Source organism: Arachis ipaensis, chromosome B1 (assembly GCF_059453495.1).
Source record: "Arachis ipaensis isolate K30076 ecotype BB chromosome B1, ASM5945349v1, whole genome shotgun sequence".
Lineage (NCBI taxonomy): Eukaryota > Viridiplantae > Streptophyta > Magnoliopsida > Fabales > Fabaceae > Arachis > Arachis ipaensis.
In genome coordinates, this window is record NC_142436.1 from 148,704,653 (window position 1) to 148,718,019 (window position 13,367).

The 13,367-nt window shown below is 34.2% G+C and overlaps 1 protein-coding gene and 1 non-coding gene across 2 annotated transcripts; one reads left to right on the top strand and one right to left on the bottom strand.

Moving 5' to 3' along the window:
- The first annotated feature begins 6,343 nt into the window (after positions 1-6,343).
- LOC107615270 (protein FAR1-RELATED SEQUENCE 5-like) lies at positions 6,344-8,308 on the top strand. The gene is made up of 4 exons (XM_016317362.1): positions 6,344-6,496; positions 6,556-7,074; positions 7,280-7,701; positions 7,789-8,308. Exons 1-4 carry the CDS (start codon positions 6,344-6,346, stop codon positions 8,306-8,308), a joined length of 1,614 nt encoding a protein of 537 aa, XP_016172848.1.
- Positions 8,309-13,037: 4,729 nt separating this feature from the next.
- LOC148578850 (small nucleolar RNA R71) lies at positions 13,038-13,145 on the bottom strand. Its single transcript, XR_015902988.1, has one exon. It is a non-coding gene; the product is annotated as a small nucleolar RNA R71 (small nucleolar RNA).
- Positions 13,146-13,367: the final 222 nt, after the last annotated feature.

A 13,367-nucleotide genomic window follows, 5' to 3' on the forward strand; every position in this document is an offset into this window, starting at 1 on the left:
CCCATTGAAGCTGTTGGTCTAAAACAGACTTGCACCCACTAAGTATATATAAAAAAACTGTTATTAGTGAAATAATAATAATAATAATAATAATAATAATAATAATAATAATAATAATAATAATAATAATAATAATAATAATAATAATAATAATAATAATAATAATAATAATAATAATAATAAAACTACTTATTACTTAGTACTCACACTAGGTAGCTCTAATCCAGGAATATTGATTGGAGCAAGTGGATCTGTTCTCCTTTTTTTAGCAATGGACAGATCTGTCTTGGCCTTCTCAATACAACATAGCAACAATGGATTATTCGACGCACTACTTTGTTGGTTAAGAGTCTTAGAATTGGAACTAAAGACCTTAAACATCTTAGAGGGAGAGCTGACATTATTTTCCAATCGTTGAACAAGAAATTGGACTATTTGGGTCAATTGCTCAACATAATTAGTTAATGAGTCTAAAGTCACTCTGTCCTTCAATTATGGATTGGGTTCACTGTAACATTAGAACATTGCATGCAGGGTCAAAATCTCATTTTATTCACTATGAAAAAACCAAAGTCCATTTAGCTTTTACATAAAAGAATACAAAAATATAATTAACATGAAGAATATGTACAACTAACTGAGAACAAAATTCCGAGATTCAGATCAATAGCACAAAAATTCAGATCAATATGTACAACTATATCTATTAGCACGTATAGGAAGGTAACAAACACAACAGAGATCACATAAAAGATGCTTTAAAAATTTAGCAACCAAATTATTCCCAAATTGACAAAGGATCATACAATCAAATTAGTTCTAAAATCCAAACACAGTTTACCATCAACCTTAATCACAAGATCACCATCATAGTAGCCATAAGCGCATAACATTAAATACCAGTAAAGATAAACAAATAACATATATTAGAAATAGAGAATATTCAGCAGATCATGCATTGTAAAAACCAGGTTAAGACTACACCCTACAATCTAGGGGTGTTCGCGGTGCGGTTTGGTTCGGTTTTTAAGAGAAAAGCCATCCGATCCGATCATCTAATTAAAGTGCGGTTCGATTTGGTTCGGTTTTTTGTCAAGGTCATCCGAACCAAACCAAACCAATTAAAATCGGTTTGGTTTGGTTCGGTTTGTTCGGTTTTTTCAATCAAATAAAAAAAATTCTACCATACTATTATGCAAAGTCATAACATTGAAATCGACAAACCGAAATAACACTTTTCTTATTGTATCGAAGTTATATCATCTCTCTCAAAAAGAGGACCAACAATATTTCCAAAATTTCACAAATTTGGATAACACATATATAACTAGTTACATACTTAATGCTAAACTCTATACCAACACCAATGTTTAAATCCGAACCCAACCCATTAAAATTTGTACCATCTCTTGAAGAGAAGATTGAAAAAAGATGATGATGATCACTATGGAGAAGGGGCAGATGCTGATAAAATTTTTTAAAAGAGATTAGAAATAGGTCTTGGGGCTGCTTCTCCTAAGCTCATTAGCTCATCCATGGCACGGTAAGGGTTTGTCTTGTGCTTCTCACATAGCTTTGGCAAATACACTCCTGCAAGGAAATAATATACATTCAATATCTTATCTCAAAAAAGCAAAAACGAGTTCAAGTAAGGAAGACTAAAGTAGGGAAGGCATATATGATTGCTTACTAGTTGCCATGATTGAGAATAACAGAGATCTTTAACCCAAATAAGCAGATTGAAGATCTGCAGTGAAAGAATGCGAGTTAGGAAAACAACATAAAGCATCCATATTCTGTATATTAAAATTATGCTCAAATTGATACATAACAAACTTCATATACTCAATATGTGGGATACATATCCCCAACTTAGCTTCTACCTAATCATGCATAATCAAGCTATATAGTTTGGATGGTTTAGTATTGGATTTCAGGATGTACCAATTTGGTCGAAATAACAATAATTTTGAGACAGGTAGTAGTATTGAGCAAGTGAAACTACTTTCCATCAAATTAGAACAGAAAAAGGAAACAAACATATTCACCATGAAATTTTCTTTATTTTAAAAATCCACAGGTTTCTTAACTTAGAATATGAAAAAATTCCCAGTTTTCCACTACATATTTTATCAACTTCAATGTTGAAACATTGAAGAACACCTCCAGCTACTCTTAGCATGAGCAATTACCAAGTTATCAACATTCAACAATAAATCAATAACCAGCATCCAGCAATAAACTGAAAAATAAATCTATAACCAGCAATCCAGCAATGCCAAATTATCAACAATAAACTGAACAATACACTGATCTCAATACACTGAATAATAATTCAATAACCAGTAATATCAAATTACCAACAATAAACTAAACAATAATATGAACAATAAAATGAACAATAAACACTTAAACAGCAACCAACAAGGCAGCAAACCAGCAACAAAACCAACAATAAAATGAACCACTAAACAGCAACCAGCAAGGCAGCAAGCATGACATTTCCAATATAATGAACCATTAAACAACAACAAAATGAACCACTAAACAGCAATAAAATGAACCATTAATCAGCAACCAGCAAGGCAGCAAGCAGGACATTTCCAATATAATGAACCATTAAACAACAATAAAATGAACCACTAAACAACAACCACCAAGGCAGTAAGCAGGACATTTCTAATATATTGAACCATTAAACAGCAAGCCAGCAACAGCAAGTAGCAACTAGCAACAAATCAACAATGCATTTGTCTGTAAGTATTAACGTGAAAAAAAAGGCTATAAATCAACAAAACTTAGCAACAAATCAACAGATCAACAGCAAGTAGCAACAAATCAACACTAATGAGAAAATCCAAATAGCAGATATAAATGATAAAAGGCTATAAAAGCAGGACATTTCCAATATATGAACAGAATTACCAGTAAAAAACAAATGGTAAACATTACCTGAATCGGTGGCTCGGGCTCCATATTGACTTGGGAGGAAGGCTGAGTGGGAGACTGGGAGGTGCTGGGTTGAACTGATGATCGTTCGTGGCCAGAAGCCCAGAACCCAGAAACGCTGCTGGGTGGTGGCGTCTCAACAGCGACGGCGTGGTGCTTTGCTGCCGTGTCGAGTCAGTGGGTGGTGGCGTGCTTGCTTGATGTACGACGGGAGCAAGGCTTCGTGTTGGACTGTTGCTCTGCTCTGTCCGCGTCTTCGCGAAGAGGAAGGCTTCATCTTGGCCTGATGTGCGACGGGCTGAAGTCTTCGCGGTGGTGGGTGCCGCAGGCAGGTGTGGATGGGTGCGCAGGTCAGCAGGTGTGGAGATTTGGAGAAGAGAGAGCGATGGGGATTTGGGGGTTAGGGTTAGATGCTCACACACTCGTGCACAGTTACGTTTGGGGGGTGGGGTCTGGTGGGGGGTGGGGTTAGTAATGTTTAGAGTTTTTTCCTTACCGGTTCGGTTCGGTTCGGTTAGGGTTTTCAAAGTCAAAACCGAAAACCGAACCGAACCGTACAAAAAACAGCAAAACAAATTTTTTTCGGTTTTTTCGGTTTTTTATTATTTCGGTTCGGTCCATCAGTTTAGTTCGGTCCGGATCGGTTTTCAACACCCCTACTACAATCTACATAGTCAACTTATGGTCAAAAAATAAAAATTGCAAAGTCAAAATTCTTCAACTTGACCCCAAAAAATTTTTAAAAAATAATAAAAAAAAACTACAGTTACTCTCAAATTATGCCCCCACCACCACTAAGCCCCAAATTATAGTAACATAGTTCGTTATCACCAGAATAAGCTTATGCACCAAAGCTAACCGATCAAACACAAAAATAACTTCAAAAATGAGAAGAAAAAAAAGAACAAAATTTGAGTCAACTATATACTTAAAAATCATAAAAACAGAGAAATTTTGTCTTTTTACTATTCCTTAAAAAAAGGAAAAAGGTGAAGGTACATGAGAAGTAAGAAAAATTAAAAAAAAAATTAATAAAAGAAGAAAGAAAGTACCTTTTGTTGAAAAAGAAGAATAAAGAGAGAATATTGTTGTTATGCTAGAAGGTTTTCTTGGATTAGGAATATTATTAAGAGTGGTGCTTGTTGTTTGAATGAAGAAGAAAGAGTTCGTGTTGATCACGGAAGATTAAAGGGAAGAGAAGTGACGTGAAGTGAAGAGAAAGAGTTTCCGTAGAAGCAGAGAAATTTCGTCCTTATACTCTTTTACTTCCTCCTCTATCGCTGGAAAAGTAGAGAGCGAAGGAAATTAGCAGTGAGAGAAAATTTTTCCAGAAAATCAGTGAGAAAAAGGAATGAAACAGAAAAGAAAAAGAGAAGAAAGAAAATTTAGCAGTGAACAGTGAGCATTGGAAGCATCTTTTTTTTTTCTAAAAGAATCAACATAATTTCTATTTTATTCTTTTAATCAAAGATGTGAATAAATATACTCATTATTAACAAATTATAAAAGACCATTCAGAATAAATTTATAATACAAGAAAGCAAAAAAAAATAGTACGTACTTGTTCAGAATTTCAGTTGGTTCTTGACAGATCTTCATGTTAGGAATAGAACTTGCCTCAACAGAAGTAGCTCGATTATTTCTTCGCGTTTTTACCATTGTAATTAGCTTGTAGTGTTATGTGTTTGAGAATAAAAATACATAACAATGATAAAAGAGAATTGTTATTATATATCAATTTACGCTAAATCTATATTAAATGCAAATTCATTCTAATTATTGACAATCTAATTAGTTTATAATCAACATAAATCACATCAATTATATTATTTATAAGTAAATCATATATTTCGTCAAAATTAATATTATATCTAAATCAATATTACAAATTTAAATGCTAGTATTACGTAGAGTTATAAGTTAAAATAAGCTAAATGAATAATATCTATTTTAAATCATGTTTTAATAAACAAAATAAATTTTCAGTAACTTAAAAATATTACATATTTATTATCACGTTGAATAATAAATTTAAATAATAATATCTATTATGAATAATTTTGACATAAAAATAATAAATTTACAATAATATATAATTTTGAAAATATTATATATTTATTATTAAATATTACGTATTTATTATCACATAGAATAATAAAGTTAAAATTAGCATATTTTGGTAATGTTGTGATCTTTTAAAAAAAATTAAATATTTATTAATAAATATTATGTATTAATACATAAAGCTTTTCACATTATATTATCATGTACATTATAATATCAACTTAAAATAATAAATTTAAATAATAATATCTATTTTAAATAATTTGTAAATAAAAATAATATCCACTTTAAATAGTAAATTTTTTTAAATTACAATCATAGATACACATTCTTTATAATTATATATATATATATATATATATATATATATATATATATATATATATATATATATATATATATATATAACAATAAAATCTTTTTGAAAGATATTTTTCAATAATAAAGAATAAACAAACAAAATTTTATTCTATATATAAAAACACTCCTCAGCATATCATTAGCAAATTATATTCACATTATAATTCTAATTGTGTTACATATATGCTTGAGTGTTTGATATGGGTAAGTGAGAATCATTCGGATCACCTCAACATAGCAAAAACAAGAAAGACACAAGAGATGTTAGCATTAATGCTATTGATAACCAACTCTTACATTATTCGTACTTGAACCATATACCTCACATACCCCAATTTTTGTATTCTATGTACCCCGGTTTTTATACTGCTGCAGTATATTCTAACCAATATCCGACAACCATGCATCCATCACTATACAACATATTTTCACCATCATTTATCGTAGGTCCAACTGTCACAAATTTTCAGCCTCCTACTCTCTTATATCCTTTACAATCTACTAATCCAAGAGATACAGATGAAATTCTTAAACTGCTAAAGTCTACACAACATCATCAGTCTGACTCTAGTACAAATAAAAAGGCATCAAAATAAACAAGTGTACGTGATAAGAAGATATATACGACCAAAAGAAGAATTGTCTGGAATTCACATTTGTCTAAAAATAAGGTTGGTGTGAAGTCTGCCTCCATTAAAGACAACTTTTCAAAAAATAAAAAAACTCCACCAGGGACCTCACACAAATCTCTAACTGAGGAGCAAAAGACACTCTTAAAAAAGAGTACACCAAGTAGGTCGAACCGAACCATGACCCGGTCGGTTTTCTAAATTTTACCCAAAACGCTGCGTTTTGTGTTTGCATGCTGAAAGGAATCCTACCCAATTAGTCACCCACCCATTCACCCTACCCAAATATGCCAAGTGCTATGGATTTGTGTCCCGAAAAGACTTGAAGACGGTGGATGCTAATGGCAACATTAATACAAGACAGTTGGTTTGCCATAAAGCAAGAGAAAGACATTGGAAGCACCTTAAAAGGGACAATCGACAAAGGAAGTATAGGACAATTACTCGTGTCAACTGCAAGGCGAGGATTCGGTTCATTCGTCACTATAGAACGGGTAAGTGGAAAGTCAGTGTCTTTGAGAGTGAACACAATCATTCACTGTGTCCACCTAAGTACAGAAATCTTATTGCCGCGAATCGTGGGCTTGATGAGGCCGATAAAACACAAGCAGACAGCTTGCGAGCATGTGGTGTTAAAACTTGCCACATAATGAGTTACATAGTTTTCCAAAAAGGTGGATATGATAAAGTGGGTTTTACCAGCAAAGACTTACATAACCACATTAGTAAGACTAGGCGTGGCAAAGTAAAAGATGGTGATGCCTTTGCTGTGTTGGCCTATCTGTTTTCTAAGGCAGATAGTGACCCGTTATTTCTAGGAAAGTTTACCTTAAAGGATGGTAGGTTGGATAATTTGGTGTGGGCTGATGGAGAAAGCGTTATTGATTACGAATGTTTTGGCGATGTACTGGCTTTTGACACCACTTACAAGAAAAATGTATACAACAAGCCCTTAGTCATATTTTCAGGGACCAACCACCATGGCCAGACAACTATATTTGGATGTGCTCTGCTCTCAAATGAAAGGTCCGAAACTTTAAAAGTGCGCACTGAAGGAATTTTCGGAAATCATGTCAGGAAAACTACCCGGAGGTGTTGTGACAGACGGAGACCGTGCTATGAGAGAGGCTATCTTAGAAGTATTTCCTGGTATACCACACCGCCTTTGTGCATGGCATCTCCATCGTAATGCGATACAAAATATAAAAAACAAGCATTTTTGGGACAATTTTAGTGTATTATTGTATGGACAGTTTACCGTACAAATATTTGAATAGAGATGGAACAAGATCATATCCAAATACGGACTTGCCAAGAATGAATGGGTCCAGGGCATTTATAATGGCAGAATAAAGTGGGTTACCGCATATTTGAGGGAGCACTTCTTTGGCCGCATAAGAACTACATCACAGTGTGAGGGAATTCATTCATTATTGAAGAACTATGTTGACAGTAAAACCAGTCTCCTTGAATTCATGCATAAATTTAGTGAAGTACTAAGGCATTACCGAAACAACCATCTTACTGCTGACTTTGAAACCTTTTATAAGTTTCCTATTTTGACTACGTGCTTGAAAAGTTTTGAGAAACAAGCTGCTGAACTTTATACTAGAAATATTTTTAAACTTGTGAAAGATGAGATAGAAGCAGCAGGTGCCTTAAATGTGACTGAATGCCCAAACAGTGGAGACATTGTTGAGTACAACACGAGTGAGTATTTTAATCAGCAATGAAAATTTAAAGTATCTTACAATAAAGACAAGGACCTGTTTGCATGTGAGTGCAGGCTATTTGAGATTCGTAGATTACCGTGCTCCCACATCTTTGGGGTCTTGAAGCATCGCAATGCAAAATGCGTCCCTACATCTCTTATCCTGAAAAGATGGACAAGAGATGCAAAGAGTGATTTTATATGCTCAATTGGCGAGCAAGACACCGCTGATGATATAGTGCCCACACTTAGATGCGGTGCAATGGCATCTATTTGTTGGAAGCTTTGTGATATTTTTTCCAAAAATTCAGCCGACTATAGGGAAATCTCAGGTGAGTTACTTAAGCTAATTTTGAAGGTGCAAAATAAAGGTGATGCACAAGCAAGGCTTTCCCCCACGTCAGCACTAATAGGTGATCCAGCTGTTGTGAAGTCAAAAGGGGCTCCAAGTAAGGTTCCAAAAGGCCAAAAGAGGCGAAGATGTTCGCATTGTAAGTCAAGCAGGCATTTCGTTAGGACATGTCCATTACTCGCCAAGGAGGACTCCCCCGCCGAATACTCAAATGCTAAAGATGAACCAGTGGTATTAATATAATGCCTTGCTTAATTAGTTACTTTATGCTTACCTATTATTTTAGTGTCTTTCGCAGAACTATTAAATAATGCTATATTTTGAGCAATTTTTTAAATTTTTTTTAGCAGGTTGAAAAATGTGATGCCAATAAACAGACTCCCTCTTAGAATACAAAATCAGTAGAAAATACATCCGTGCATAATAACAATAATTTTTAAAGTAAGCACTTGTCCATGTTATACCATCTATCAAATTTATTGTCATTTCAATTCAAATTTGTAACATATTATTCTCGTAGTGCTTATATTATTTCTTATTATTCTATTACAAAAAATTCAAGGGTTGTAGAAGCAAGAAGTCTGTATCTAAATTGACAGAGACACCGAAGATTAGAGCAAATGACAAAAAAAGTTGACAGAAGTTAACATTTCGCATATCTAATAATTTATATTAGATAATTCAAGAAGGAAAATTAAAGTCTTAATTTGAATTTAAATTATATTAATCCAATACCATAAGTGCAACTGAGAGTTCAAGGGTGAGTGATGAGCGGATAATTTATACGCTTTTTGGCATTGTTTTTAGTATGTTTTTAGTAGGATCTAGTTACTTTTAGGGATGTTTTCATTAGTTTTTATGTTAAATTCACATTTCTGGACTTTACTATGAGTTTGTGTGTTTTTCTGTGATTTCAGGTATTTTCTGGCTGAAATTGAGGGACTTGAGCAAAAATCAGATTCAGAGGTTGAAGAAGGACTGCTGATGCTGTTGGATTCTGACCTCTCTGCACTCAAAGTGAATTTTCTGGAGCTACAGAACTCGAAATGGCGCGCTTCCAATTGCGTTGGAAAGTAGACATCCAGGGCTTTCCAGCAATATATAATAGTTCATACTTTGGCCAAGAATTGACGATGTAAACTGGCGTTCAACGCTAGCTTTCTACCCAAATCTGGTGTCCAGCGCCAGAAAAGGATCCAAAACCAGAGTTGAACGCCCAAACTGGCACAAAAACTGGCGTTCAACTCCACAAATGGCCTCTGCACGTGGAACACTTAAGCTCAGCCTAAACACACACCAAGTGCGCCCCGGAAGTGGATTTATGCATCAATTACTTACTCATGTAAACCCTAGTAGCTAGTTTATTATAAATAGGACCTCTTACTATTGTATTAGGCATCTTTGGTCTCAGTTTTAATCCATTGTTCATCTTAGGAGACTATTGATCTCGTTTAGGGGGGCTGGCCATCTCGGCCATGCCTGGACCTTCACTTATGTATTTTCAACGGTAGAGTTTCTACACTCCATAGATTAAGGTGTGGAGCTCTGCTGTTCCTCAAAGATTAATGCAAAGTACTACTGTTTTCTATTCAATTCTTCTTATTTCGCTTCTAAGATATCCATTCGCACCCAAGAACGTGATGAAGGTGATGATTATGTGTGACGCTCATCATCCTTCCCCCTTATGAACGCATGCCTGACAAACACTTCTGTTCTACATGAATTAAGCTAGAATGAGTATCTCTTAGATCTCCTAACCAGAATCTTCGTGGCGTAAGCTAGAATGATGGCGGCATTCAAGAGAATCCGGAAGGTCTAAACCTTGTCTGTGGTATTCTGAGTAGGATTCAATGATTGAATGACTGTGACGAGCTTCAAACTCGCGATTGTTGGGCGTTAGTGACAGACGCAAAAGGAGGGTGAATCCTATTCCAGCATGATCGAGAACCGACAGATGAATAGCCGTGCCGTGACAGGGTGCGTGAGCATATTATTCACTGAGAGGAGGGGATGTAGCCACTGACAACGGTGATGCCCTTGCATAAAGCCAGCCATGGAAAGGAGTAAGACTGATTGGATGAAGATAGCAGGAAAGCAGAGGTTCAGAGGAACGAAAGCATCTCCATTCGCTTATCTGAAATTCCTATCAATGAATTACATAAGTGTCTCTATCCCTATTTTATTATTTATAATTCGAAAACCACATAACTGTTTTATATCCGCCTGACTGAGATTTACAAGGTGACCATAGCTTGCTTCATACCAACAATCTCCGTGGGATTCGACCCTTACTCACGTAAGGTATTACTTGGACGACCCAGTACACTTGCTGGTTAGTTGTATCGAAGTTGTGACAGACTGTAAAACTAGATCAGAGTATCTGGCCTAAGAAGCCATTACCAGAGATCACAATTTCGTGCACCAAGTTTTTGGCGCCGTTGCCGGGGATTGTTTGAGTTTTCGGCAAGCTTTTGGTCCAGTAACATCAGTGCCAGATTCCCTTTTGATCCGGCAACAGCACCAAGTTTTTGGCGCCGTTGCCGGGGATTGTTCGAGTTTGGACAACTGACGGTTCATCTTGTTGCTCAGATTAGGAAATTTTCTTTTTATTTTATTTTCAAAAAATTTTCAAAAATATTTCTAAAATTTTCTCATCTGTTTTCGAAAATAATAAAAATGTTTTCAAAAATTTTTTATTCAAAATTTTTAAGAATGAATTCTAGTGTTTCATGAAGCATGTTGAAGTCTGGCTGGCTGTAAAGCCATGTCTAAATTTATTTGGACTGAGGCTTGCAATTTGTTATCAAGATCAATATACTCTCGTGTTAAAGACTAAAGCTTGGCTGGCCATTGGCCATGTCTAGTGCTTTGGACTGGAGCTTTCATTGAAAGCTTGGCTGGCTAGTGAGCCATGTCTAATTCCTGGACTGAAGCTTTAGACTAACATGGCAAGATTCCTGGAATTCATATTAAAAAATTTTTGGAATCCTTGTTTTTTTTTCTTTTAATATGCGAAAAATATAAAATAAAAATCCAAAAAAATTAGAAAATTATAAAAATCAAAAATATTTTGTGTTTCTTGTTTGAGTCTTGAGTCATATCATAAGTTTGGTGTCACTTGCATATGCATCTTGCATTTTTTCGAAAATATCATGCATTCATAGTGTTCTTCATGATCTGCAAGTTGTTCTTGGTAAGTCTTCTTGTTTGATCTTGATGATTTTTTGTTTTGTGTCTTATCATGTTTATCATATGCATTCTTGAATTCTTAGTGCCTAAGCATTAAAGAATTCTAAGTTTAGTGTCTTGCATGTTTTCTTTGCATTAAAAATTTTTCAAAATTGTGTCTTGATGTTCATCATGATCTTCATAGTGTTCTTGGTGTTCATCTTGACATTCATAGCATTCTTACATGCATCACATGTTTTGATCTAAAAATTTCATGCATTGCATTTTTTTGTGTTTTTCTCTCTCATCATAAAATTTCAAAAATAAAAAAAAATATCTTTCCCTTTTTCTCTCATCAAATTCGAAAATTTGAGTTGACTTTTTCAAAAATTTTTAAAATCAAGTTGTTTCTTATGAGTCAAATCAAATTTTCAATTTGAAAATCTTATCTTTTTCAAAATCTTTTTCAAAAATCAAATCTTTTTCAAAATTCTTAGTTATTTTCGAAAATTTCAAAAATATTTTTCAAAAATCTTTTTCTTATTTTTATCAAATTTTCGAAAATAACATAATCAATTAATGTTTTGATTCAAAAATTTGAAGTTTGTTACTTGCTTGTTAAGAAAGATTCAAACTTTAAGTTCTAGAATCATATCTTGTGATTTCTTATGAATCAAGTCATTAATTGAGATTTTAAAAAATCAAATCTTTTTCAAAACTAATTTCAATCATATCTTTTCAAAAATATCTTCTTATCTTTTTCAAAAATATCTTTTCAAAATATCTTTTCTAACTTCCTAACTTCCTATCTTTTCAAAATTTGTTTCAACTAACTAACTAACTTTTTGTTTGTTTCTTACCTTTTTCAAAACCACCTAACTAACTCTCTCTCTCTCATTTTCGAAAATATCTCCCCTCTTTTTCAAAAATTTCTTTTTAATTAACTAATTATTTTTATTTTTTATTTTTAATTTCAAAAAAATTTTCGAAAAAAAAATACTAACAAATTTTCAAAAACCAATTTTCAAAAATCACTAACTCCTTTTCAAAAATAATTTTCGAAAATTCCTTCCTTCTCTCTCATCTTATTCTATTTATTTATTGATCTACTAACATCTCTCCCTCACATCATCACCAAATTCGAACCCCCTCTTCTATCTGTGTTCGAATTTCTTTCTCTTTTCTTCTACTCACATAAGGGAACCTCTATACTGTGGTAAAGAGAATCTCTATTATTATTATTATTTTTCTGTGCCCTCTTCTTTATCATATGAGCAGGAGCAAGGATAAGAACATTCTTGTGGAAGCAGATCCAGAACCTGAAAGGACTCTGAAGAGAAAATTAAGAGAAGCTAAAATACAACAATCCAGAGATAACCTTTCAGAAATTTTCGAACAGGCAGAGGAGATGGCAGTCGAAAATAATAATAATGTAAGGAAGATGCTTGGTGACTTTACTGCACCTAATTCCAATTTACATGGAAGAAGCATCTCCATTCCTGCCATTGGAGCAAACAATTTTGAGCTGAAACCTCAATTAGTTTCTCTGATGCAGCAGAACTGCAAGTTTCATGGACTTCCATCTGAAGATCCTTTTCAGTTTTTAACTGAATTCTTGCAGATATGTGATACTGTTAAGACTAATGGAGTAGATCCTGAAGTCTACAGGCTCATGCTTTTCCCTTTTGCTGTAAGAGACAGAGCTAGATTATGGTTGGATTCTCAACCTAAAGACAGCCTGAACTCTTGGAATAAGCTGGTCACGGCTTTCTTAGCCAAGTACTTTCCTCCTCAAAAGCTGAGCAAGCTTAGAGCTGATGTTCAAACCTTCAGACAGAAAGAAGGTGAATCCCTCTATGAAGCTTGGGAAAGATACAAACAGTTGACCAAAAAGTGTCCTTCTAACATGCTTTCAGAATGGACCATCCTGGATATATTCTATGATGGTTTATCTGAGCTATCAAAGATGTCACTGGACACTTCTGCAGGTGGATCCATTCACCTAAAGAAAACGCCTGCAGAAGCTCAAGAACTCATTGACATGGTTGCTAATAACCAGTTCATGTACACTTCTGAAAGGAATCCTGTGAACAATGGGACGCCTATAAAGAAGGGAGTTCTTGAGGTTGATACT

What these genes read in the sequence shown, in the direction of transcription:
- LOC107615270 (XM_016317362.1), top strand. Translation starts at nt 6,344, where the DNA reads ATGGCAACATTAATACAAGACAGTTGGTTTGCCATAAAGCAAGAGAAA. An exon ending in AAGGAATTTTCGGAAATCAT is followed by an intron (nt 7,075 to 7,279) that starts GTCAGGAAAACT and finishes ATATTTGAATAG; the next exon opens with AGATGGAACAAGATCATATC. An exon ending in AACAGTGGAGACATTGTTGA is followed by an intron (nt 7,702 to 7,788) that starts GTACAACACGAG and finishes ATGTGAGTGCAG; the next exon opens with GCTATTTGAGATTCGTAGAT.